General features: G+C 43.6%; 1 protein-coding gene across 1 annotated transcript in view; it reads left to right on the top strand.

Annotated features, from left to right (window-relative positions):
- Positions 1 to 27776, top strand: part of Ptprm (protein tyrosine phosphatase receptor type M) — a 681698-nt gene that overhangs the window by 370318 nt on the left and 283604 nt on the right. Inside the window, exons 8-9 of the mRNA XM_032901727.1 lie at positions 20683 to 20991; positions 25021 to 25130. Coding sequence (XP_032757618.1) covers positions 20683 to 20991; positions 25021 to 25130 — 419 coding nt within the window. The remainder of the gene's footprint in view (positions 1 to 20682; positions 20992 to 25020; positions 25131 to 27776) is intronic.

The following is a 27776-nucleotide window of genomic DNA, read 5'->3' as shown; positions in this document are numbered from 1 at the left end:
AGCTAGGGAAGAAGAGAAGGGGAATCAGCTCACGGTTTCATACATTTCTGTCTGTGTGTGCTTGGCTCTGGTCCTTTCACTACCAATGACCCAGCCCTGAGCGGCAGCCCAGTCCTGAGGGGCAGTCCTGAGGGGCAGTCCTGAGGGACACTGCCTCTGAAGGTTCTGCCACCTCCCGACAGCGATTCACCCATAAGGACTAACCTTTGATGGGTCTTTGGAGGAAGGACATCCTAGATAGGACCTTCAGCGGGTTCCTTAAGTTAGCACTGAGACATTCTTTAGGGTCCAGGTTTTAATCGTAGTGTGTATCCTACCGCAAGGCAGAAGGAATGCACACATCCAACCCTAGAAGGGCGTGGAGGTGAGCAGTGTTGCCGTGTGTCAGTCCCTGCTCACTAGCCTATATCCTCTCTTTCCTCCTCTCCATGTGTTTCCTTCAGACCTTGAACTCGGTTCCTCTTTGGAAATCGTGTACGTAGGATGGCTGCTGTAAGCTCCAAGCTACTGTTTCTCATGCCGATATTCCACTGGGGTTCGTGCTTACTTGTCCGCTGGACTTTGGCAGTGTCCGTGTTCCGGCTGGGGAGTGGTTAGACTCACTTTTGAGGTAGAGCGCGTCACTGTGACTGGAGAATGGAGTCAGTTGTCATCACACTAATCAGGTTTTCTTTGGACCCAGAGGGCAGTAAACAGCTGACAGGATGGGAGGAAGCAAACGCCCACATGGCTTTAAAACTAGATCCCAGCTTCCTGGAATTTGGTCTTCAGTTAGTGTCTGGAGGTTTTAGCAGGCACCCACATTTTTAATCGTATTATGGATGGTAATAACATAACATTTCCAGCAGCCCCTTAGCATCTTGGTTTTTATTATTTGAGCCTTTGCCTCCCCCCACTTCAGTCCTGGGAAAACTCAAAATGACCAGTGTTGTACACATAGCTAGAAGTAGTATATCTGATAAGGTCAGTTCTAGAAACATCCGTGGGGAAGCATGTCCTTGTGACCTCTTGCTCAAATCTCCGTATTTCTAAATAACTGGGGCCCTCTTCTAGTTTATTTTCTGACAGCAATCGAAAAACCCTGGTGTATGTTACAATTTTGTACAGCTCAGAAATAATTGCCAGGTTCGTAACTCTCTGTGTGATTGACTTCTAATACCTCCATCATTAGAACCCACTAGATTTATGGTCTAGAAACCAGCCTTGAGTTTATAAGATGCAGTTGTCCATGGGGCAGATGACTTAAATGGCGAGTACTGTGCTCATGCAGAGGAAGCATGAGCAAGACGTGGGACCTCAGTAGTTCTGAGGACTCTCACACGTCCCTGCGTTTCTCTCCTCAGCAATACGATAGCTTAGTCTGTGCTCCTGTGTAAGGTCAAGGCTTAGTGTGGAAAGCGTTCTGTATGCAGGAGGCCCTGGGGTCCACCACTACCACACAACAATGATTAATCAAACAACAAAGGGAGGCTGGACTTTGTCACAGAGTGAAACAATGTTTCGAGTGTTTTTATCGCTCACTTGATAGAGACTCAATGTTAAAGATTCAGTTCCCCATCTTAGCACTGGGATTTTAAGGAAAAAGAGCCCCAGATTCACTTGAGACCATATAGTTCCTGGGGGGAACTGGAAAAGGAAGGTTTAGTCAACTGTGAACTTGAAATTTTTTGTATCCTGTCACTGTTTAATCTCCTGTTTCTAGCTTTCCTATCTGTGCCCTATCTCATTGCCAGATCTTAGAAACATTTACTATAGAGCTGCTCAGTAAAAGAACAACTTGTGTTTACTCAGCTAAGACTCCATTTTAACGATCTGCAGAACGTCATTGACTTATCAGTTCCTGCACCCCAGAGTTAACGCGCCACACTGGGTCTCATTTTTTCTCTTGATGATTACATGTACCTAGGTCCAACCATTTAGAAGGAAAAAATAGCTTCACCATTTAGCTATGTCGTAGTCATTGGCCACACCTCCTCAGTGTGGATCGGGTGGGGCAGGGCGGCAGCCTTGACTCAGATCCATGCTTCAGATGACATCACTGATGATGATCTTGAATTAACACTGTGTGTGTGTGTGTGTGTGTGTGTGTGTGTGTGCATGCGCATGTATGTGTGCTTGTGGTTTAGGGGTGGTTAGATTGTAGAGGTGGCAAGGAAGTCCTCTTTCCCCTTCCTTGAACTGATATATCGAATACCCCATTTATTACTGTATAACATTATGAACAGCATCTGTGATCTCCTAGTAAGGACGGAGCTACTAAACCCTGTGAAGACCTGAGCCATGCTCTACCATATTTACCAGATGATTTCCACGGCCATCTTACACGCTTTCACCACGGGTGTTTCTCAGTTGTGCACCGTGGGTGGGATTCACTAACACCTTCATAGCCGTTTCACCCTTTCAACTGTTTGGTAGTAAATGGACACACACTTGGCACTTAGAGGGTTTGGGATTTAATTAGATGCACTGATAAAGGCCTGGCCCAAGTTAGTCTGCACTGAAACATACACCCATGACAGGGGAGGAGAAAAGGACCAAGTGTGTGTGTGTGTGTGTGTGTGTGTGTGTGTGTGTGTGTGTGTGTGTGTGTGTGTGTGTTACCTTACAGCGCAGTGGGATCTCCTGCCCCATGAGCCTTGGAAGCCAGTCCTGTACTATGACCTAGCGGTTAGCGCCAGGACTTCCAATAGAAAGTCAGCCGTGGGATTCCAGAGCCTGCAGGAGGATTCTCGGCTTGTTGCTGAAGAGGAACCGTGAGACTTCTCCTGACTTAGAGGTGCTCCTTGTCACCTGGGGTGCAACCCGGGCCAGCTGTCACCAGCAGGGGATGATGTGACGAGCGTCTCTATTGTTTTTAATCTTTCACTTATCAGCTAGACACACGTTTCTTTGAGGCAAAGGGAAGAAAATCACAAGGACCCCAAGCTTGTCTCTCTTTAGAAGTCTCTAGAATTAGCTTGTCATGTAATGTAAAGCTAATGTGCAGTTGTAGAAGCTGCCGCGAGCTCCTTCCTCACCACTGCCTGATGGCTAAGTAGATTTGGAAATGAAGGGGGTTATTATAAAGTGATTACTGAATAGCTAGGTATGTCATTTGAAGCAAGCAGCTGAAGTCTCCCTGTTAGACAGGCAGTCTGTAGTCTTGTTTTGTATCATTCATATTTAAGACATGATTTTGATTGTGGAGGGGTAATCAAGCACTAGGGGTAATTTAAGAAAAAAATATACTGGGTGATATTTTCCTTTCATTCCTTATTAAAATACATTAGAATCTAAATGAGGCATTCTGTGAAGTAGGAAACTAGTCTTACATACCGGATATAAAATATGAACAGCAGCTGCCTTTATTTCAGAGTATAAAACCCTGCCCTTGATTTAAAATTTATGTATTTTCTTTTAAAATTCAGGTAAGAAAGACCTATTGGAAAATAATATATCAAAAGCGACATAGCGCAAAGAAGGCATGGCTTAAAATTATAGCCCTTAATACCCTACTATTCTCAGCTCCATGAGAATTATAAAAGAAACAAAATCCGAAGTAAGGATAAAATGAGATGCGGTTCAGAGAGTCCTCAATGCTGTGCCCTCCTCTGTCTCCGTGCCTTCCTGGAATTGTCACCATCCGTGTGGGCATCCTCAGTCACCGTCACACAGCCTCTGAATTCCGGTCCCTGCACTGCCCTTTCAGCTAACCAGGGTGGCATGTTGAGTCCCGACATGGATGTCAGGGTTTCCCAGACAGCACTCTACTACCCTGGTCCCTCTTTCATTGTCTCAACAAGGACACCTTCAGCACAGTCTGGATTTTTATTGGTCTCTTTCCTGTTCCATGACCCTCCTACCCTGACCCCATCCTACCTAGTCATCCAGATCCTACCCCTTCTGTTTCCATGCTCTTTCGAATGTTGTTACTGCCCAGGGCCAGGCTCCCTCTCCCTTTGCCAGGGCTGTGTTAACCCGGAGAGCAGCCAGCCTTCCCCTTTGATGCCAGCCTTCCCTCTCCACTCCATCTCTGCCTCTGGAACTGGTATGTCATCCACTTTCCTGCACCTTCCCACCTTTTCTTCTTTCCGTGGCTTCTCTCACTATGTGCTTACTCAACTGGTCTCTCTAGGCCTTTTACTGACCTCAGTCAGGCTGGGGGTATTTGATGAAGACAGAACCTAGCAATTGATGGTGAGAGATGGGGATATGAGCTTATCCCCACACCAAGTAACCTGAAATGCAGCCTGGTGTTCTTCTGTTGTAATGATTCCCCTCCCTCCCTCCCTATCTGTCTGTCTGTCTGTCTCTGTCTCTCTCTGTCCTATGCCTCAGGTTTGCCTTAAATGCCATTCTCTCCCCAGCACCTGGGCAGTCACTAGTGAAATACCTCAGCGTTAACCTCTGCTGTTGTAACCTGCTGAACAGATGCGCCAGGCGATCACTGCCTTTGTCCTTACTGATGTAGTCTTCAAACCGAGCTAGCCTCTTCCCATTCCTCTTCTTTGATCATTCAGGTAGGAGCTTTAGAATTCTTTCTCCTTTGCTGAGTTGGCATTAGGGAGAAGTTGGTATGCAATATAAAGTAGTGTTTTGTTTTGTTTAGTTTTTGGTTATGCTATTGAGGGAGAATGTTTTGAGTGTTCCTTTTCTCTTTACTCGTGTTGAGAGGGAATGTTTCTCCTGCACTTAGGCATCTTTGCAAAGTCAGGCCTCATACCCAGCCTTGCGTCACCTAGGGGTGAGGACCCCTAGGTGTCTACTGAGATAGACGGAGCCAAACACAACATTCTAACCAGCAATAACTGCAATGGGGAATTTTTTATAGAGATCACTGGGCATTTTAAAAAGAATGAAGGTGTTAAGAAAGAAAGCAAGGATTTAGGAGGGTCAGAGAAGTGGAGAACCACAAAAGCTAAGCGGCCAGACTGGTCCATGTGGAACCTGTACTTGCTAATGCTCTCTTAATGGACTCTCCCTCTTTTTCAGACTGGGAGATAGAAGAACTGTGACACATGATGTGACCAATAGCAAGCACTGATGGCCTTCAGTTTTTCCAGACAGGGCACTAGAGGAGGTTGGGATCGTGTTGGAAAGATAGTCTCGAGCCATTAGAAATGGAGATAGCACTTGCTCTAGTCTTTATAGGTCAAGGCAGATACCCAGTCTAGGGCCTGGTAGTGTGTGGTAAGAGGGCGTCTTCCTCATTTCTCTCTCCTTCCCAATAGAAAAGCAGTGGCTCTGAACTGATGTTATCTGAGAGATGAAAGGAAAGTAATTAATTAACCTCTGGTACTATATGAAAGATACAAATGCATTAAAGATACAAATGTATGAAAGATACAGATGCATGAAAGATACAAATGCATTTTTCTCTGCTCCAGGCATGTTGACCTGCCTGAAGTAGAAGTGAAGATTGATCAGATCCTCCCAGTGAATGGAAAGTGTGAAAATTTAACTCAAGAATAGATTCACTGCATAAATGCAGTAATCAAGACTGTGATACTGGCATTGAAGTAGATATATAAATCCATGCAAGAGACTTAAAACTTTAGAGATGAACTTCCATTACATATCGGCCAATTGATTTTTCACCTAGGATGTCAAAACCTTTGAAAGGGGAAGAATGGTCTCATTAAAAAAAATGACACAAAGAAGTCGAACCCCCAGCACATATAAGCCCAAGTGCAGAATGGAAGCAAGAGCCAAGGCCAGAGCTGAGACAAGAGCTAAGGCAAGAGCTGCAAGCTTACAATTATCAAATGATAGCATAGGCACAGATCTTCGCGTTCTTAGATTGGGTCTCCAGATGAGACACCACAACCACAAGTGACAAAATTACAGACAAATGGAATGTAATTAAATTTAAAGTGTTGCAATCCAAGCCAAAGCACAGTGGAAGTGTTTTTCAGAGTATATGTTTGGCAAATAACTGATAATCCAACACATACAAAGAACCTTTTAATCAATAAGGCAAAAGATCCAGTGAAAAGGGACAAAGGATTGGCGCAAACACTTTCCTGTAGTCGATGCACAAGGGGCCTATTAAGCACATCGATGGAATCATAACGTCATATCTATTAGAAAAATAGAACTGTTATTTCTTTTTAAAGAAAGAAAGAGATAAAGTAAAGAAACAGAAAACAACAGATGTGAAGAGGATCAGAGACTTTTGATCCCTGAAACATTGTTGATAGGAATACAAAAAAAGTATCACCAGTTTGGAAAACCAAATGGTTAAATATGTAGCGATTACGCTCCAAGTTTTAGTCCTAAGAATACTCCCACGACCTATAAAAATGTGTCTGCACAAAGCCTGTACACAACAGTTCGTAGCAGTGCTGTTTACAAAAGTCAAAAACACAGAGAACTCCGAGTCCCCGTCTACTGATGAATGGTTGAAACAAAGCCGTGGAGTGTATCTACCCAGATCAATATTATCTGGCAGGAAGAGAGAGCGGAGGCTCAGATGTGCTCCAGCAGAACGAGCAATAGAAACATGCTAAAAATATGGAAGGCAGCCACAGCCCACTTACTGTGTGACTCCAGTTTTAGGAACTGTTCAGCTCAGGCAAGTCTACACAAAAAGGAAATAAATGAGCAGTTGTCAAGGCTCGGGTGGTGGGGGCAAGGGTAAAGGGGTAAAGAATGAGAAGAGTCAGTGGTAGATGTGGAGCCCTTCTCTGAAGGGCTGAAACTACCTGGAACGTAGGATTCGATGTTGGCCGTATAACTCGGTGAATGTAACACACGCTGCTGAATTCTGCACTTTAAGAGCCTAGGTTTCACAGCATATGAATCCCAGCCAAAAGTGATGTTGAAGAGAATATAAATCTATAAAAACAGAGATGACTGTAATAGAAAGCTTCCACAGATCCAAACGTTATGTTCTTCAATCACCTTCTATTGGGACAGAGGTAACAGAACAAGGCTCTCCCTGAGTCTCCTCTGTCTCACATCTGTTTTCTCTCCTGTGTCTATCAACGTCAGCACAATTGCATTTATTTGTATTAAGTATTCCAAACTTAAGAGGGGACGTGTTGGCGATAAAGTGGGTTATTGATCACACCTCCATCCCCAGGCCTTCCCTGGGATGGTTGGCTTTATTTGCCTACCTGGATGTGGTTTGTTTTCTTGAATCTGTTCCCCGTAACTAAGGCCACCATTTAACCTATCCACTTCCCACACCCTACAAGAAGACGCCTCTCCAAACTCCCAGTGTGGGCGAGAGGTTCTAATCAGTGAGGCCATCAAAAGGACAGGTCTGACAATAGCAATCAATGCTTTGTACAACCCCTGCTCCTAGACAGCAAGGTCAAAGCTTGGTGACACCCCCTTTTCATGTTGGCCCAGGCATACACACTCCTAAGCCCCGCCTTCCCACAAACCTTTGCCACTAAGTCTGCAAATAAAATAAAATAAAATAAAATAAAATAAATAAAGTAAAATAAAAGTCTGTAGATTCATTTCCAACTGCACCATGACTTGCATGTGAGAAGTCTGCCTCTTTACTGAGAATGAAGCAGGAGGGATGGAAACAGCCACATTGCTTGGGAAGATAGATTGTTGTTAACTTTTACGGTCTGAGCAGACCAACACAATTGCTGTCTATGTACACTCCTGAACGTTGTTGCCATTGTACAAAGGATGACTGTTTCAAGCGGGAGTGAACAGCAGTCATCCAGCGAATGTTACAGCACAGGGCATACCACACAGACCACAGCTACTTCCAAATTAAGAGAAATAACAAACAGACCACACAGTGATGGAGTGCCATGCTCCAGTGAGGAATAACCTGTGCACTAGCCCTGTGTGTGGCAGCTTTGTTGGTGTTTGTCTCCAGGAGGGAAGAGTCTGACAAGGCTTTACAATGAAAGGTTAGCAACTCACAAAAGCAGAAGAAATGGCCCTGCTGTTAGTCACAGCTCAAGTGCCCTTGAGTGTTGAGTGCTGAACCTGTGTACCTGTGTATGTGTGTGTATGTGTGTGTGTATGTGTGTGCGCGCGTGTGTGTACCTTCATATACCCCTGCACATTAAGAGATCTCCAATAAGGTACACCTCCGCCAGACCAGGATATAGGAAACAAGACAAGGATGGTATCTGGGTGATAAGACTCTTGATAGCCATTGTGACTTTATGCCTTCTTCAGACTTCTGGGCTATGAGGCGAAAACTGTCTGGAACCTTTTCCGATGAAGTTTGTAAAATCAGGAGATGAGCTTTCATTTGAAGGAGACAGTTGTTGCCGCCATTCATAAGTGAATGGAATAGACCAGCCTTCAAGGCATAAGGAACAGAAGAGAAGGATCTAATTGGAATAAATGACTGTGAGGCATTTATTCAGGGAACAGTGGCTTGATTTCTGGGATTCTGAGGGGAGAATTGGTGAAAATTCTCCATCTTCTTCATCGCCGTTCTGCATATGAAGTCAGGAAACTGAGCTGCGTCACGGTACACTAGAGCTTAGTGCTAAGAGAAACTCCGCAGTAGATGAACTGTCCCCAGACAAAGGCTAGCTTTCAGGAGAATGACAGCAGAGGATGGAGTCAGCCCAGCAGGGAGGCCAACTGGACTTTAACAGAGCTCAAGGGCCTTTGATGTTCTAGAGGAAGGGGCAGAAGTCATTTCCGGTAGTTCTTCCTTCTTATCTTCTGAAAGAAGAGAGCTTTTATTTCCTCCACGGTCATCCCCTGTCTGTCCCGAGCACCTGGCTCATCTGGATGTTCCCTGTCTTACTCTTTTCCATTCTCAAGATGCTGTAAAGTATGAGCAAGGTAGGACAGATGGACATGGTTAGAGGACACTTCTTGTCTTTGGAAGGTCATGAACAGAAGACCAAACCGAGAGTGCTTTGTGTCAATACCCTGCCACAAGATATAGGCCCAGCCCTCATACGAGAGCTTCAGCTAAGAGCCGATGCATTAATCACTTTCTGATACTGAGGGAGTCTTTTTTAAGACAAACCGTTGATGGAAACACAGAAGAGTAATTACAGTATAGCCGTCAATCTAGCTGACTCCAGTATGGTTTGTTGTAAAAACCACTTGTCCAGATATATAAACAACTTCAAGCAGAAAACCACGCGATCATGAAAAGATCTTAAATACTAACACAGGAGGCTCTGAACATTGAAAATATTTAAATAACATTTATGTGCTTAGAAGTAACTAGAGGGAATAGTTCCCCTGTGGGTAAAGCTGGGATTGTCTTCTGATTGCCTCTTTTCTACCACCAATCACACTTACTTGTCAGAAAACCTGAGTATTTTTGATTCTTTTTCATCATGGGCTAAGTATCAGCTCCAAACTTCTAAGGTTTCTGTAGGCACCACAGCTTTATGAGGGTTAGAAGGGGTCAAAACCTATTTCGAACCAATTTCTGACAGTTCTGAAAAATCATTTTGCCTCCTCCTGAGTTATATAGTCTGAAATAAATACCCAGGAAGTCTTTTACTGAGCCTTGCTTCATTTCACACAACAGTGTCCACGTAAAGTTTGTCTGTAGGATGATACGTGGTTTGCCCATCCCATCCCATCCCATTGTAACAATTCAACAATCTCATTGAACAGAACCCAATCCTTTTATACCATGAATACGGTATTTGGTAATTTCACCAAGGATTTCAGGCCAAGACAAAGTTGCCTGTGTGGATTGTGGGAACCATATGTAGTGCCTGGATGGAGTTCAAAGCACTTAGAAAAACAGAGCTAGGATGGGGAAGGGGGCATTGGCACAACCCAGAAATGGAGAGGATTTTCATAGAAATACTCCAGTTCTATGTTAGCTCCTGCCGAGGATCGAAAGGCATTCTGTCTCTGTGGCTGAGTCATAGCCCAGTAAGTGTGTAGCAGTGTGTAGTAAGTTAGCTGCCCATCAGCCAGTCAGCCCGTGGGTGGACACTTCAGGGTCCCGTATTCAGGGACCGGCCACATGGCTCAGCCTGTGAGCGAGCTCGTAGTGCAAGCCTGACAACCCAAGTCAACCTCGGGAACCCACATAACTAGTAAGATGCAGCGGCCTGTGGTATGCATCTGCCGTCCCCATACTGTGACGGAAAGAGGGAAGGAAGACACAGCATCATCCAGAAGCTGATGGACCACTGCCTAGAGTGAAGCTCGGCAAAACTAAGATACTTGCCTCAAACAAGGCGAGGGGAGAGATCCAACTCCCAGAAGTTTTCTTCTGACCTCCATGCTCAGTGCCATCCCTAGTGTGCACTTGTTCACACTCACGCACAAACACTAATAACTGTCTTCCCTAATAATAATGAACTTCCCTAATAACTCCCCTAATTTGCCTACTGCATGTAGTGGCTCAAAGATCACAGGCCTGCAAATGGGTCTTTCTTTAATCTCCTCTGGGTATAGATGCTGGAGGGGTGTGGGGACGCACACCTCTAATCCAAGCACTCGGGAGGCTGAGGCAGAAGGAGCACAGATCGGAATTCAGCCTAAGCTGCGCAGACCAGCCTGGGCTGTGTGGTTTGACACTCTGTCAATGAGGAGGCAAGCCATAAAAGTGAATCTAGCAAATGTAGAAGAATTAAGGTTTTTCCAAAATTAACTCATCAAAATCAGATAACAACAACATACACTCGTTATTATATTCTGTGTTGATGCTTTTTTTTTTTTTTTTGAAAACCATGTCAGTTGAAAAGGGTAGGCATCTCCGAGGGCAATGCTTGCTTTTAGGCATGGAGTGAGGTACATAGCTTAATTATCCCAGGAAATGATAAAGCATACATAGACCCTCGGTCATCATCCTCACTTACATAGACCCTTGGTCATCATCCTCACTTACATAGACCCTCGGTCATCATCCTCACTTACATAGACCCTCGGTCATCATCCTCACTTACATAGACCCTCAGTCCTCATCCTCACTTACATAGACCCTCGGTCATCATCCTCACTTACATAGACCCTCGGTCATCATCCTCACTTACATAGACCCTCAGTCCTCATCCTCACTTACATAGACCCTCGGTCGTCATCCTCACTTACATAGACCCTCGGTTGTCATCCTCACTTAGAGTTGGACCATGTGCGTGTATGGTTGCCTCTGGCTTCTCTTTGTAACTAATGGCCATCCTCTAGATGCTGAAATAGGATTGAAGGTTGTATTTCTTTATTAAGGGTGGCTCTATCTGCACAGAGATGGGAATTTTCCAGAGAAAGCTGTACTTGAAGCACGGCAGCCAGATTCCCCTCAGTGATGTGTGAAACGAGATTTATATGATCAGTTGATTTGTACAGCTTTCTAATACAAACATTTCTTTAAGAATTGGTCTTTTGATCCACGTGGATAGGTACTGTTGTTAGGATAGGTATTGATGGTGGCACGGGGGACAAACAAGATCGGAACCTTCAGAAAATGCATCTTAAGTATTTTATGGTAGATATGAATAATGAGGTTTACTTAATAAATAAATGCTGTTAGTTTCCTGGAGGGGGAAAAAACCTACAAACATGACTTCCCCATACATGACTTCCATCATACTTATTCCTGAAGTCCAGGTTTATCATACGCCTTGAAATTATTAACTACAGAAAGAGTCTCTGAAAACTGAGATCATAATACACCTCTTTAATCATATAATTTACACATTATCAAGCATGTCTATACATGTGTCTGTACACAATGATTCATATGGTATTTAGCTATGTGTGGTGTACATGATATAATTACAGTAAACAAGCAGTACTAGTAATACCACAAACTATATATACATATAAATATATATTATATATAAATATATTTTTAATTTTTAATTTTATGTGCATTGGTGTGTATCTGTGTGAGAGTGTCAGATCTTGGAGTTACATATACTTGTGAGCTGCCATGTGGTTGCTGGGTATTGAACTTGGGTTCTCTGAAAGAACATTCACTGAGCCATCTCTCCAGCCCCTGTCTATGCCTTTTTGCAATAGTTTTTAAACAGGTGATCCTAAAACAGGGATTCAAGGCAATGGATACTTCATTGGTGGGGGTGGAATCTCTAATTAGTATGAAGATACCATGTGGACTAGCCGCTGTGTTGGACAGTTACCTCTCAGAGTACTTTCTCCTTTCTGAAGTAAATACCCAGAGTTCCCTTTTGAAGCATTCCATAAATGGTGTGAGAGAGAACGAGGTTCCCTCTGGATCCCCTAATGAATGTGAACACATGGGTCGTGCCCGGAGGAGGTGAGTCTCAGCTCTCAGAACTCAGCCTCTGGATGCAGGGGTGAGAAGGTTGTGGGTATGAGGCTGCTGTACAGCACAGAGAGACAACTTTCCCTGGCTTCCACATCAGAGGATTCCACCCCGTGGCTGCATCCCACGGTAGTGCAAGCTTCTATGGCCTGTGAGCCCTCCTCCTTCTGACTGACTGGTAGAAGAAAACATCCTTCTCCCCTGAGAGACGATGTGTCCAAGAGTCAACTTCCCTGAGACATTCACATCCTTCTGTAACAATAACCACCGAACACCTTATAATGTGACCATAAACATGAACAAAATGATAACCTAACAGTCACCTCCATAAGTTGGGTAGCAAAAGAAATGGCTTAAAACAGAAATCTCTAGAACCTTTGCACGTTGCGTATGTTGTCTCCCATTTCGCCTCCAAGCCGATACGCCAGTATCCTGAGTTCTCGTAGTATTCCCTTTCTCTCCTATCTTAGGGTAGCTGCTTGTTTTGTATTTCGTATGCTGATCCCCTTTTGCACACTTTCAGTTTTATGAAATTACCTCATGGTGGCCTTCCTTGACTTGCATTTTTACTCAGTACTGGGCGGTTTGGATGCGTGCTTGCTTCATTAGCCTGCCTGTCCCTGGAGCAGCCTGTACCTGAGCTCTTTATGTCATCTGTCCCCATAGTCAATGAAAAGAAAATTTAAGTTCCTGTTCATTGGTTATTAATAGCTCCAGGTTCAGAGAATTAGGATAGCAGTCTCCTATTTGGTCACTTGCTCAACACGCGCTGTGTTTTCTAATTTGTAGATCCCGTGTGTGCACTAAAATACACACACGGCACCGGCTGTATATTGTAGAGTCATGCAGACTCAAAGTTGCATTCTGTTTTTCAATCCTGTGCCTTTTACTGTTGGCCGAGGAGAATCACAGGGAAGAGTTGCACAGAAACAGTGGGCCGTCCAGCTTGTGTTACAGCCCAGCTTGTTAATATAAAGAACAATGCTTGCTAATCATGGTTAGGAAAGTACTTTTTTTTTCTTAATTTTCTAATAGCTTTTAAATTATGAATATTTTAACAAATACTCTCTCTCTGAACCAATTGAACGGTGTGATGAATTACGTTAATAGAATCTTTTAAAATGGTAAATCATTATAATTACTCATGCCTTATACCATTCCATGCGGGTAAGGATGTATTTGAATATCATGTGTATAACATTAGCGTCTGTACTGGCAAATGAAATACATTATCCACACCGTCATGTTCATTTATCGTTTTGGTATTAAGATTTTCAGTTATATAGGTCCGGGGAGATGGCTCAGTGGTTAAGAGCACCCATTACACCTTCAGAGAATCCAGGTTGGGTTCCCAGCACCCCCCATGGCTCTTCCCTAAGTTCTGTAACCCCATCCCCGTGGTCTGATGCCCTCTCCTACCCTTGCCGGCACTGTATGCACACGACACACTGCCATGCACGCAAGTAACACTCATGCACAGAAACTAAGATAATAAATAAAAAATAAATAAATATGTCTGTTTTAACGATACCCCCTTACTTTAGAGAGTCTGGTACCACATTATTTCACTATAAGAATGACCACCGCTCTGTCTCAATGTATCAGTACCTAGGTCACCATGAACCGATTGTAGTCACTCGGTGTTCCTCCTGGCTAACACTTCGACTTTCTGTTTGCCTACAGCTGAAACGTATTCTTTGAAAACGCAATATCCGGATATCAATTTTATATTGATTTTGCACATGCGTCTTTCTCCCAGGAAGAAATCCATCTACTAAATTGTCAGTACTATTGTGCCTAGATTAATTTTTAATTTCTGCTACTCATCTGTATTTTTAGGCTTTCTTTATTCCTCTATATTCCTATATATGTTAAAACTTGCTTGGCCTTAGTCTGGTCTTAGTCTAGCATGTGATCAGTGTGTGAGGGTCGATACGTGATTTACGCCCCAGTAATGTTTCAGCTGTAAAGTTTAGTTTCCTTGCATCCAGCTCTTAAATGTTTAGAATCATGATATCCTCTTGTTGGATATATATATATATATATATATATATATATATATATATATATATATATTTGATGAGTATGTTCTTCCGTGGCTCTTCTGATTAGTTCCGGTTTGAAGTTTATTTTGTCAGATAGTAAAATCGCCTGAAATACTCTCCTTCCTTTTCTACCTTGCCCTCTCTCCTGGCCACACAACTGACTGCAGATAGGTTCTTATTTATATAGATCGTCATTTAGACTACCATAATGGTACAGCTCTTCTGCCATCCTTATGGACCTGGAAAGATGACTGTCCACACTTCAGTAGTCTGTATCTGCCACCGTAAACCTCTCTTCTCTTTGGTATGAGGGTCTTGTGACATCTGAACTCTGACAGCACCCTGCTTACGTTTATGTATTCTTGCCAATAGTTTCATTTTCTATTAGTATTGTTGAAAGGTTCCCAGCGACACGTTGATACTGTTCATCAAGTATAAATTAGATAACTGCTCTCCATTCCTCCCAGTGTCTCAAACCCACCTTCTGACAATGGTTCGTTTCCTGCAGCTTGACCTTTAGTAATCCATCACATTGGTAATCAAAGCACTTGATAGGAGTCTCTGAAGTCAGGTTTATCTCCTTGACTGAAACCGTCAATGAATGCACATGATGACATGTTTTTGTTTTTGTTTTAGCATATGGTTTCCATGCTGGGTGTTTTTCCTCTCCTGGATCTTTATTTTTTAAATAATATTTATTTTGACTTTGAAAGCTCCAGCAATATGTTTAGATCATCTCCGTCTCTGCACTGCTTACCCCCTTCTCTTCTTAGTGACCCAAACATGTCACCCCCCACCCCCCAGCTTCAGGTCCTCTTTGCTTTGTTATCAATAAACTCTCATTCTGATTAGTTAGTGTTGCTTGTATGCACTTTGTGTGTGTGTGTGTGTGTGTGTGTGTGACTGTCCACTTTGTCATAGCAACATACCAATGGCCGTATATTCCAAAGATAGAAACCCTCGTTCCAGGACTCAAGGGCACCTCCCCTATGCATTTCCCAGCTCTTCTCCCCATGCACGCTATTTTCTCTTGATTTCCAAGATGTCCCCCGAGCCTCGATGGGGACCATTTGATATAGGTAGCCCACCCCGAGCCGAACTCTCACAGTTATTTGTCTTCAGCTAGGTGAACTTAAGCGTCCGCCTCTCCTTACTCTGCCTGCCAAGTGCTGGGCTCACAGCTGTGGGCCACTATGCACAGCACCATGGACATAGTAAATGCATTGTTTCTCATACTCTGCCTTCTCTTCTGGTAAGCATTGCCCAGTCTTCTTTAGTGTTCAAGTGTCCATCCTAAGCCCCAGACCAAATACACCGGTGATCCACACACCTCTCCCAGGGTCACCCAACACCACTGGAAAATGTCTCCCTCTAGGTATCACTTGTGGGCTGATATTTGGAGTTCTTGCGCAGTGTTTGGGCCCCTCGGTCTAAGAAAATCTGTGTTGCAACCAGAAAGGTACTTCCTAGTCATATTGCTATGTAAGGAAATTGTTCACGTGTTTCATAAAGGTAAGCAAGAAGCCCAACCCTTCGTTGTAGTTGAAATGAAAATAGCCAAAGTGACATGTGTGGACAGAGACATGGAGTAGTGGACTAATTCCCCTTATATTTCAGCCTTTCAGCCTTGAACCTTAAGACTACACTCAACCTAAACCAAGAGATAAGATAGAATATTTGCATGTCCTTTTATTTATGTATTCTTGAGAACAGTTGTTCCAGCTACTAAGCTCTTAAATCTCTACTGTTTCCCCCTGTGGTCAGCTCTTTCTTGATAAGTTACTCAAGGGTGGCCTTGAACGTACCCTGGATCCCTGGCAGGTCTTGAATTCGAGGTCCTTCTTGCCTGTGTCTCCCAAGTAGCTGAAACCACTGGACCGCAGTGCTAGGCTGGGCCTAAATTAGCACATCTGAAGCTCAGCTTGTCCTTTAGAAAGTAGCATTGCTCTTCCCTCATACAGGATTTTGTATGTTTAAAAGCAAATTAGCCTCAGGGGCCATGCCTTCTTGCTGTTGCTCTGTGTTTATTTTGAGAACTTGATTGCACTATACAGTGTAGGTTGACCTTGAGCTGACCTGCCTGAACGCCACAGTGCTCTTGGGGCATCCCTTGGTTCTGGTGGTGATAAACTGTAAAGGGTATTAATGTAGCATCTGTGAGAAGAAAACATACAGAAGAGATTCTGCAGAGTCGAGAATAAGTATCAGACAAGCTTTAATAGATAGAGCTGCATTCCAAGTGTACACATGTCTGGGGGGAGAGGGCAGGGCGTAAAGTTAATATGGTTCAGAATTTTCAGCTTGGCCAGTAAAGATGCATTTTAAACTTTAGAAAGATTTGACTTGCTCCAAAATCGTAGCCATGCCACTTGCAAACCATGCCCCGGGCTTAGAATCATGGCTGTTTAGGAATACAGATTGAATCACTGGGGAAGCCAAAGTAACAGGGGCTAACGGGGCCTTTGCTCTGATTTAGCTGAATAGTGAAGCAAATGGAGCGACAGTTTTATTATGTCCCTACCCTCCTTTGTGGGACTCATGAGCAGAAATAAAAGAGCTGCAGGTCCTAAAAGAGGCCACCACATCTAGGTGTTATTCCTGGTATTGTAATAGACCCCCATGTGGTTCACAAAGAGGTAGGAAAGCGAGACCTGTTAGGGAGAGCGTTCGTTGTAATCTATGTTTTTGATTATCGATGACAGGATCCTAAAATTACACCCAAATATCTCTCGCAGGTTCCGAAATTGAGTTTCTGAAAAAGCACTGCAGAAGTAATGGGAGGTAAAGTGCAGAGTCCCAGAGAAATGAGCTGCGGATTGAGCCTGCAATGGAAATTGATCCTATCAGTCAGCATCTGCCCTTCCTCTGAGAGAAGGGGATGAGGGAGACCGGAGCCAGGCTGCCTGATTAAATAGGATACCAAGGGCTGGAGGCTAGAACAGGGCTTGCTGCTCCCTCGGGTCAGGAATGTAACTGTCAGGCTTCTCCACTGGAAGCCTGCCTCAATCTGGCAGAAAGAGAACGAAATGAAAAATGCCCTGAGCCAGCGTGGGAGTCACTGGAGCTTCCTGACTAAGCTTCCTGCGGTGGCCGCCGTGGTGCTCCTGAGGGATGCTGTCCTGGGAGCACATGAAGAGCCAGTGAGCTCACAGAGGACCAGCTGTCCTCATGATTCACACCAATGGGGCTTGTCACGAAGGCAGGTTGTGTCCGTGTGTCCTGAGGGTATGAGTGAAAAAGAGAAATGGCCTTGGAATCGATTCCTATCCTCAGCCCTGTCTTTGGGGTTCATGAGGAATGAGGAGCAAATATCCTCTGACGACCCATCCTGTGCGCATAGTTTATTGCCCTGTTAGCTAACTGGAAGTGATCTGTAGTGTTCCCTGCCGAGTGGTACTAACGACATTCCAAGGGGGCTCGGTAGGTAAGGGGGTATTTGTATTGTACTCTCAGGAATGCAGTATATGTTCCAATTAGCCTTACCAAAGCCCCACATTTCTGCTTACAGAGTCGCTACTGTGTGATCTGTTTCTACCACAATGCCCTTTAGGAAGCCCTGAGCGGTCATCGGCGTGACTCACTGGCAATAGCATCCCCTTGAAATGGCTCCTTCACAGTTAGCAGCACACTAATTGAAATATCTCTTCGGAAACTTTGAAACTGGAGGCAGCGTAAAATACTACTACTAACTTGAGAGGCAAACCTTTTAAAGCCATATCTGGTTCACATTAAGTTTGGCACCCTGGAAAAGGAAAAGGGATGAGATGTCAAAGGCTTAGTCTCGCGACTTGATCTGGCCATAGTGTCATTAAAGAGAGAAAGCTACCACAGGTCCATGGAAGCCCATGGGATGCCACTTCTGTATTGTGGGTGAATCTGTCTTTTAACATTTCTTGGTTATATTTAACTGCTTGGCTTGACTTTGAATTTTTTTTTTGGGTGGGGGTTGCCCCCAGAGCCTCAGATGTATGTTCTAATACTAGAGCTCCACCCACACTGTGGATGTGTTCGCCTGTTTGTTTGGTTGATTTTTACTTAATTACACCTAATACCCCGGCACCCTTCCCTTGGCCTCTGGGTTCTAGCGAGAGGATATGAGAGTATCCTACCATTTCATCCTTAATTTGTTGATTCAAATTCTCTCTAGCTTTTAACAAGTAGGAAAAGTGGCCAGGATTTAGAATCCACCTGGCTTTCACAGTGGTGTCCTGTTGATAGGATTCACAGCTCCCTCTTTTGACACAAACCTTGCCACACTGTATCCACATCCACTCCACAGATACAACAGAGCTACCGACCCTTGGCCAAGGCCTCCTAGGTGTTTAATAGATGAGTCATGACTTCTGACAGACTCCACTCTCCAAAGACTGGAACTCAACTAAATCCATCTAACCAGCTAAACATCACCCGTTAGCAACAGCATCCTATGGAGGGATCTGTGGACTCCCCTTCTGGACACTGGGCTTCCTGGGAGTTTGCTTGATTGCTCTGAACTAGGAAGCCAGGGAAAGGACAAAAATTCCAAATGCTGTTTCTCCATGATGTGCGTCTGCTTTGGTTTGTGCGTATTCTGCATCTTGATCATATTGACTCCCAACTCCTTCCTCTGACTCTTTCCAGACCCACCCCTACCTCCCACATCCTCCCAATGCCACACTCTCTTTGGTTGCTACCGTGTTAATAACCTGCTGAGTCCAATCTGCTCTGCTCACGTATTTCTGGGTGTTGGTCTCCTCTGGAGTGTGGTGGACCCACCAGGGCACATGAGACATCCTCCCTGAAGGACAGCTGCTCTCTGTAAATGCTGTGTAAGAGAGCTTTGCGTTTGCTCAATCTGGTATGAGTCATGCTCCTCCCCCAAGAGTTGGGGCAACACATCATCCATTGACTCTGTCAATTAATGACTCTCATGACAACAGTGGCTTTAGACAGTTGGTCATGGAGATGCTTGGTTTCTGATAGCTTACCCATTTCCTTAGCAGATGAATGAAAAGCAGACTTCATTTTGCCTTGCTGGGATTCCTCGAGGCACTCACAAAGACAAGGGAAGCATGCATTCTGTGGAAACTTTACCAGCAGACAGACAGAACTGCTTAGCTTCGTAATCTTGAGGCTTTGTGTAAACATGCATTTTCTTAGGTAGGGCACACTGAAATGAAGCTGACTAATATACACGGTGCAGAATAGTTTCCCACTGAAATGAAGTTAAACCACGCCCCTTGTTTAAGCTACTATCTGACACAATCAGTCACCTTATTAGTGCAGCAGCTGCAAGCCTTGGGAGAACACTTTAGCACAGTCCTCTTGGAGATGTGATTAAACAGGGAGAGGGCGCAGAGATACCTGCTAATCTGTTAGAGATCTTGGATTTCTTGAAAGTTTCTTAAATATTTTACAATAGAGCCTTATATAATATGTGACATTCCCTTTGCATTATAAGGTCACTAATCTGGAAGAAACCCTGATGCTGTTTCACAGCAACTTATTTATGGTGTTGTCCTAACATTTGTAATTTTAAAAGTTTGATTTCTAATACTCATAATTTAAATATAAAAAAATAGTTCATCTATAAGGAATATTCTTTCCAGTTGCCCCATTACATTCTTTGGGGCCATTTTTGTCTGGCCATTGGTCCCTAAATTACACAGAAAATGCAGCATGGGGGCGTTGTTAGAAGCAGACACACAGGAAGCAGGTGCACATGGGAGTTGAACTCGATCTTCAGACACAAGGCAAACAGCCACATTTCTGGTCCCCCGGCAGCATGGGTGGTTTGTCTTGGAAGACTAAGGAGGCGGCCATGCCCGGACCTCTGCTTCCACAGATTAAGAGTAGGAAGGGAAGGATTCTTTCTAGCCGTCTGTCTCTGAATTAAGTAGAAGGGATCGCTACTGGACATTGCATTGCGTTCTGCCATCATGCTTAGAAATCATTAATACCCCAAAGCCCCGTTTCCTTGTCACATCAGAACCATGGTGTCACCGTCTAGCCTCGACTCTGACCAAGTCATCAGGTCTGACTCGGCCACAGAACTGAGATGTATGTATTAGGAATGGAAGCATCCAGTTCTCAGAACTGTTTTAAATGCCAGGTGAGCCATAGCTGTCGTTTCTTAAGTTTCTACATCTATTTTCCTCACCAGTTGTCATTCTCTTGCACCCACTATGACAGTCACACTTAAGGGAAATAAAATGGAAGAATCAGTGAACCATGGCTGTAGCAAAGCAGACCCTTCTAGCTTATTGTTTGCCCAATCCCGAGGCACACAGTACGTATGCAGTGATGCTCATAGGTTTGATTTAGTACCCTCATTGCAAAATCAAGCTTAATCTTTCTCTATGTTTTAACTCAGATTATTCAAAATATGTATATTTCTTGTGTGTCATTCATAATTCTATCATGTATGGGCTCTAATTTACTAACATTTTCCTCTGTGTTTTTCTTCTTTTTTTTAAATAGATCCCATGCGTGGCCCGAGAAAACTAGAAGTTGTAGAGGTCAAATCTCGACAAATCACCATCCGCTGGGAGCCATTTGGATACAATGTAACTCGTTGCCATAGTTATAATCTCACAGTGCGCTACTGTTACCAGGTTGGAGGGCAGGAGCAGGTGCGAGAAGAAGTAAGCTGGGACACGGATAATTCCCACCCTCAGCACACAATCACCAACCTGTCCCCCTACACCAACGTCAGTGTGAAGCTCATCCTCATGAACCCCGAGGGGCGCAAGGAAAGTCAAGAACTCACTGTGCAGACAGATGAAGACCGTGAGTGCTTTTCAATGCTATGTCTCTTTCCAAACAACTTTGGTTTCTTTGACTTTGGGAGCTGCGCAGTGAGAACAGGGGAAGGACAGCTTGGGGAAGCAGTATTAATATGTCTACCTCCCAACTCTGACACGCTGATTAGAGGAGAAAGGACAGAGATGGAAATGTTGATTGTCTTTATGCAATTCAGTTATTCACAATGTCACACATATGCAATCCATATTGACTCTTGCCATCCCCCACCTCCCTGTTACCCTGTCTACCCTCCCCTCTCCTCACTCTTCTCTCCCTTACGTCTATGTTGATTCATTTTATCCTTTGGCCCACTTACATTAGCCAGGGCAATCTGTGTACCTTGTGTTTAGAGATACCCATTGGAGACTGTTGGGCTCAGCTCTGGACACAGCTAAGGGCAGCAATCTCCCCCTCTCCCAGAACCTTCATGGCTAATAGTTAAGAGGTAGAGTGTAGAGCCTTATGTACACCCCCTCTTCCTCGATTGATTATCAGTAGAGTTGGTCTTTGTGTTACCTGATACAGATGACTACAATTATGTAATTATAGAAAAATGCAACAGTCACAATAGTTGTATGAGTCTAGGAATGCTACTGTGTTGCCTTGCACCCTATCCTCCAGATCCCATACTTCCTGCCCACTTCTGGAATGTTCCCCAAGCTTTAGAGGGGTGGGGTGTAGGTTTTTACTTAGGTCTAGGCCTACAGCCAGTCCTTATATTTGCTTCCTATTAGTCACGTGGCACTTTTCTGTTTGACAAGTCTATGGTATTCTAAGTAGTTCTTAACCCTTTTATTATCCTACTGGATCGAGAAATGCTTGATTGGGTAAGAAGTCAGTTCCACAAACTGCTTATTCGAACAAATGCCTTTACATGGCACCACCTATTGCGAGCCACATGTCGTGGCCTCCCTCTCCCGGCGAGCTCTCTGTCCCAAGCTCTGCTCACATTCCCAGCATCTGCCCCTCCCCCCAAATGAGATTTATCTCAGTAAATTTTCACTCCACAAAACAACCATACAATAAACCTACAACCAATTGATAATGATCTAAACTGCCCACCTAGATAAGATGAATTGACCTATAAAAATGCATCCCTTAAGAAATGTTCGTAACTACCTGTGGGCATTTAAGGTCACATGGATCTGGGTCATCCTTCTCTGCCTCCTTCTTGGTTCTTCTCTTCTCCTCCTCCCTCTCCCCTTACCAAGACTCTGTCCCGCCCTACTTTCTCACTGCCCAATCACAGGCCCGGCCCCATCCTATGACAGCTCTCACCTGCATAAAAACAACAGTCCACATCCTTCCACTAAGCCTCACTACAGACACAGGGTAGGAGTCCCACCCGAGTGAGCCTGGGATACAGAGACAGGGTAGGCGTCCCACCTGAGTGAGCCCGGCGCTGCACGGCTGAGGCTCACCCAGAAGATCTCCCTGACTGCTGGCTCTTGTATTCCTTCTACTCCTCCCCGTAGTATCCCTTGAACTATGGAGAAAGCTGCTAGGAATCTCTTGTCTATATGTCGTGATGCATCTATGTTATCATTATTTTGGGTATGTAAATTATACAAACTGCTTTTAAGATTAAACCGTGCTTTGCATCTGTAGCAATACGAATGACCTAGCATAGATAGATAAATGTCCCAAAACATCCTTACCTGAAATGAGAGCGCATCACTGATGAACGTGCTCTTCCCGTTTTAACTAACACTGTGGCTGATCCAACAGGGGATGAGATGTAGCCATTTCATCAGACCAGATAAGACCCGGAGAGATAAGAACTCAACCAACTCCTTGGAGTTTCAAAATGAGACAAGATATAAGTTGGGAATTCTTTGGAATCCTGTCAAAACGTCAGAACCGCTAATTTGGGAATCTTTGTTTAAATTATCTTGCTGGTCTCAGGAATTAAGCTTTGCAGGATTTGTAAATAAAACCTATTGTTTTATAGCTCGCAGTATTCGGCTAATTAGGGAAGAACTATTACTGCAAATTACGTTTTCTCAATAACCAACCAAACAAAAACCTACTTCAAAGAAGATGGGGAAAAGAAAGACAAATAGAATAATTGTCAAACAATACCAAGTCTGAAGAGAGCAGCAACAGCCCATTGTGACTTGGGTTTATCCGACATCATGCTCTAGAATCACACGTCCCCGAGATGTGTATTTTATCAGAGTGTGTATGGAAATTATGTTTCCATCACCATTACCAGCATCAGCGGACAGCACAGGTGTTATGGCTACTTCCCTAAACTCCTGAATCCTTCAACTTCTAAAAGCAAATCTTCACCCTAAGTTCACGTGAGGTTTATTGCCTCCAGTCAGTCTTCTGGATAAAAACTAACTAACTAACTAACTAACCAACCAACCAACCAACCAACCAACCATTTTTTCTATTCTATGCTTTACAATTTTTGATCAGTCCACTTAAAGCATTCTTTTCATTATATTATTAATTAATTATTAATTTTGCACTTATCTCTGTGTCTGTATATGTGTGGGCTCACATATGCCATGATACCCATGTGGATTTCAGATGAAAACTGTCAGGAGTTGGTCTTATGTTCCACTACATAAGTCCCTTGTGTGTCGCTCAGGCTGTGACCTGGGCAGCAGGTACCTTCATCCACTGGGCCATCTCGCCTGCCCCATGAAAAGTCCTCTTTCCGCTTGCTTCAAGCCAACATAATTTGAATACATCCCATTCAGTTTTAGGTTGATTTCTTCTGTTTGCCCTCTTTATTCCTGAACCTACATAAATATTTTCAAATATAAATGATCATGCAATAAAACATCTGCTCATGTAGCTGGGCCGATGCCGTGAGAAAAGGGAGCAGGGGACGTCATACGAAACCCTTCAGAGGAAACACAAAGATGAGGATAGGTAGCATTTTCTCAGGCCTGGTGGCTGGCTGAGGTTTAGCTTCCGGTTGTGATGAGTGGTCTAAGCCTGGAGTCTAGAATTCCAGCTTCTTACAAACTCACCAGTGTCCTCGCTTAATAACCATGTGTTACTTTGTTTCAACACAGTGTTCTGCTGATTTCTTCAGCCTGGGAAGAATGATTACATTCATATTATATGTTGCTCAGATGCTATACACTAGGAACTGACTTAAATCATTTTAAAAATGAGGCAAGTGAAACCCAAGTAGGGCCTACAGCTTTTCTAGTCTGTGTATTTAATTATTGGAGAGTCCTGAATAGCTCTCACCCCGCCCCAGGTGCATTCGTAAAGCACTCTCCTATTAAACACTTGGTGCCATTTAGATTAAATACAAAGGCTCTCACCCTGCCCATGAGCATGCCCTCAAATAAAAATGAATTTAAAATGTGAAATCCTTCACTTTCTTTTGAAATTCCAGGCATCCGTCCAGTCGGAGGCAGACTTGCTGACAATTAAAAGACTATTCATATCTGCACACAGTCTAAAGTGTCTCCCTGGCCTCCGTTTTCAACTCTTTATTGAAATGTTTATCCATTCATATGATGGTGAACATTTGGTTATTCCCAGTCAAGAGCAATGCTGCTGAGAATATTCTGTGTAGTCTTCTGACTTAGCCTGCTCAGAGTTATCTTGGTAGACATATTAGATGGAGGGAGGGAAGGAGGGAAGGAGGGAGGGAGGGAGGGAGGGAGGCAGGGAAGGAGGGATGGATGGACGGATGGAGGGAGGGATGTAACAAATGAAGTTAAATGGTAGATAGATAGATAATAGATGATAGATATGGGTGATAGATTATATACATATATGTGTATAGATGATAGATAGTTAGGATAGGTAAATAGATAGATAGGTAGGTAGACATATAGAGAGATAGATGACAGATAGTAGAAAAAAGATTAAATCATTTCACAAGGACGGTGTAGTTAAAATGGCTTTATATTTCAAATTTTGTACAGATATACAAATGTATCTATAGGCTATTAAGATCTATAACCTCTATGAATAGCTAAGACCTCCTTGGGAGGGTTGGTTATGACCCACACATTCATCTCTCGCCATCCTCTCTAGTCCCAGGAGCCGTCCCCACTGAGTCCATCCAAGGCAGTGCCTTTGAAGAGAAGATATTTCTCCAGTGGAGAGAGCCGACACAAACATATGGGGTCATCACTTTATACGAGGTACCTTACATATTCACTGGTAATTTACATTTAAGTATAACGTCGTGTGATAATATGAGCTGTCTGGTATTTTAAAAACACAATTTCACGTCTCTTTGGTGAGTTTACTGCTTTCTGTTGTCATAATAGCTGTTCTAGGAACAGGAGACTAAAAGTGAATTTCTCAACTCTGCAAAATTCCGAGATACATATTTAAAATAAGTTGGATCATTGTGTGTTGTGTGTTATACATTAAGACACAGCAGAACATTTGTAAAGTCACTGTTATTGAAATTAACAAATATTTTGAAACATACATTGATTAGGAAGCAATCTCTGAGTCATACTCTTTTCTAGCTACCAACTGTTTTATTCCCACTGATTACAAAAGAACACAGATTAGCCAATTAGAAAAGTCAATAAAAAATTGTCTCCACAGTAACCACAGAATAATCTCTTTTGGTTCCTTCATATCAACGTACGTTCCTTAGACTTCATTGACATCATTTTGTCTGCTGAAGCAAATCAAACAGTTGAGTGACGGTAGTGAAAAAAGAGAATTTGATACATTGTTCAAGAAAAAAATAACAGCAATAATGGGGTGACAGCCATCTTCACATCATCCCGAGCATCGTTTCATTGTGTCTGTTGTCATAGAAACAAGCAGGTGCATTTTTTAAAACTAGCATTTATTTTAATGCAAATTCAACAAAATTATATGTTGTAAGGCTCCTAAAAATTATGGCCGATCTGCATATGGATCTGCCTGAATACCTCTCAGCGTTACTGACAGGAGTCTGAACAGAAGAACTGTCAGAGATGATCACCACCAGCCCTCTCTCTGACCCCACAGATCCAACTGATGTTCCATCACACCTTCCGGAAAGTGGTGTTGAAATGCAAAAACAACAACAGCAATAATAATCATCACTATCATCATAATAATAATGATAGAAAGCAAAGTGAGGAAAAGTAAGGGGAAGTGTTGCTTTTACTGCCTGTTTTATTGCAACAATATCAAGTTACAGAAATCCATGGCTCATGTCTGTGGAGATGCTTTGTCAAGTCAAGCAAGGTCAATTTCCTTCCTCCATGATGAAAATACTTCATATTTTGGGCCCTCTAATGGTGTTTGGACATGGATTTTATAGATTCTAGTCTAAGAGGAAAAAAAGGGAATCTTTACTGGAACAGCTACTCTTTGAAGTTCACTGTAAGACCCAGGCGGTCTGTCTGCTGTCCCCAAAGCCACAGGTTGCTCTTCAGAGAGACAGAACTAATAGCTAGATTCCTTCTCACTAATCCCACCGCACATTTATCTTTGTGTGAGAAGTAGCTTCAGCATGGAAACAACAGGGAAAATAGCATTTACAAAGAAGACCCCATTAATCTCTCTGACTTAGTAGCCGGGCCATTCCGGTTTGGCTGTGTGGATGTGCCATAAATCAAGGTTCTGGCAATCAGGTATTTGCAAATAGAGCAGGTTGGCTCATTTCTCTGCAGATCCAAAGGGGGAATATCAAATATTTGAATCAGGTCTAAACGACTAAATACATTTTCTAGGTATCAAATTAGTGTCTCTGGTTTCTAGGTATGAGAAGGAAGAGTGGTTCCGGTTCCTCAAAGTAGGGCCTGGGTGGCATCTCAGAAGGGGTTCTTCCTTTCCCGACACCTCAGGGCTCACGAGTCATGGTTCCCTCGCCTTATAAGAGTGGGCAGTCTCTCCTGCTGGAGCAGCCTGCACCCCCTCTGTGGAGGATCACAGTCTTAGAAAACAGATACCACACTCAGAAAGCTAAGCGATCGCTCTGAGAGAGGCAGGGACCGTCGGAACGGCAATCCCGCCATGGAGTCACATTTGAGTATAGGTAAAGATTACCACGGCTGGTGATGCTTTCAGAATGGATGCGTCCCCTGAGGACTCTTAACGTGCTTAGACGATTTGGAACAAAATAAAGCCGACTGTCCGCCATAGCTATAAACACATATGCTGAGCTTTGAGTATTCCTGAGTCTTCCTTTGTCTCTTTCAAAAAGTACACTCAAACACTGATGCTTGCACAATGCTAACGGCATCCATTGTTTTTTAGACTTTACAGCAGTGCATATTCTCCCATTCTTCTGTCCTTATTCTAACTCTGCCCTCATCCTTTGGTTATTTGGCCTTCCTTTCTGTTCCTCCCTCGCCACTGTGCTGACCCAGACCTTCTCAGAACCGTTCCTCACCTTTGCCGTTTCATCTGCCAATTATATTTCCAAAATTCAGGTCAGGCAATTATGTCGTCCATCCTCAATGGACATCCTGCTGAGTTATAAATGTGATGCTGTCCTAATGAGCCTGGGAAGCAGACACGTGCTCAAAGAAGAACGTGCATCTCAATTTTTCTTTCAGGAGTCAGCCACTGTTGGAACCAGACACAAGACCAGATTTACATAGGGCAGAAAACCACACTGCGGTTTCTCTCATCAACTTAGATGGATACAATTTAATGTCAGGGAAAGCACGGCTTGTTACAATTACACACACCCTGTGAGGTCACCCGCTTACGTAATGCAAAAGCAAACTGTAAGGCACTTTCACAATTGATATGCAAAGTTGATCTCATGAGAACTCTCAAATAAAAATTTAGAGGTCATATTTTGCATGACATCTCTCCGACTGGGCAAA

Source organism: Rattus rattus, chromosome 4 (genome assembly GCF_011064425.1).
Source record: "Rattus rattus isolate New Zealand chromosome 4, Rrattus_CSIRO_v1, whole genome shotgun sequence".
Classification (NCBI taxonomy): Eukaryota; Metazoa; Chordata; class Mammalia; order Rodentia; family Muridae; genus Rattus; species Rattus rattus.
This window is presented reverse-complemented; position numbering and strand designations above follow the sequence as displayed.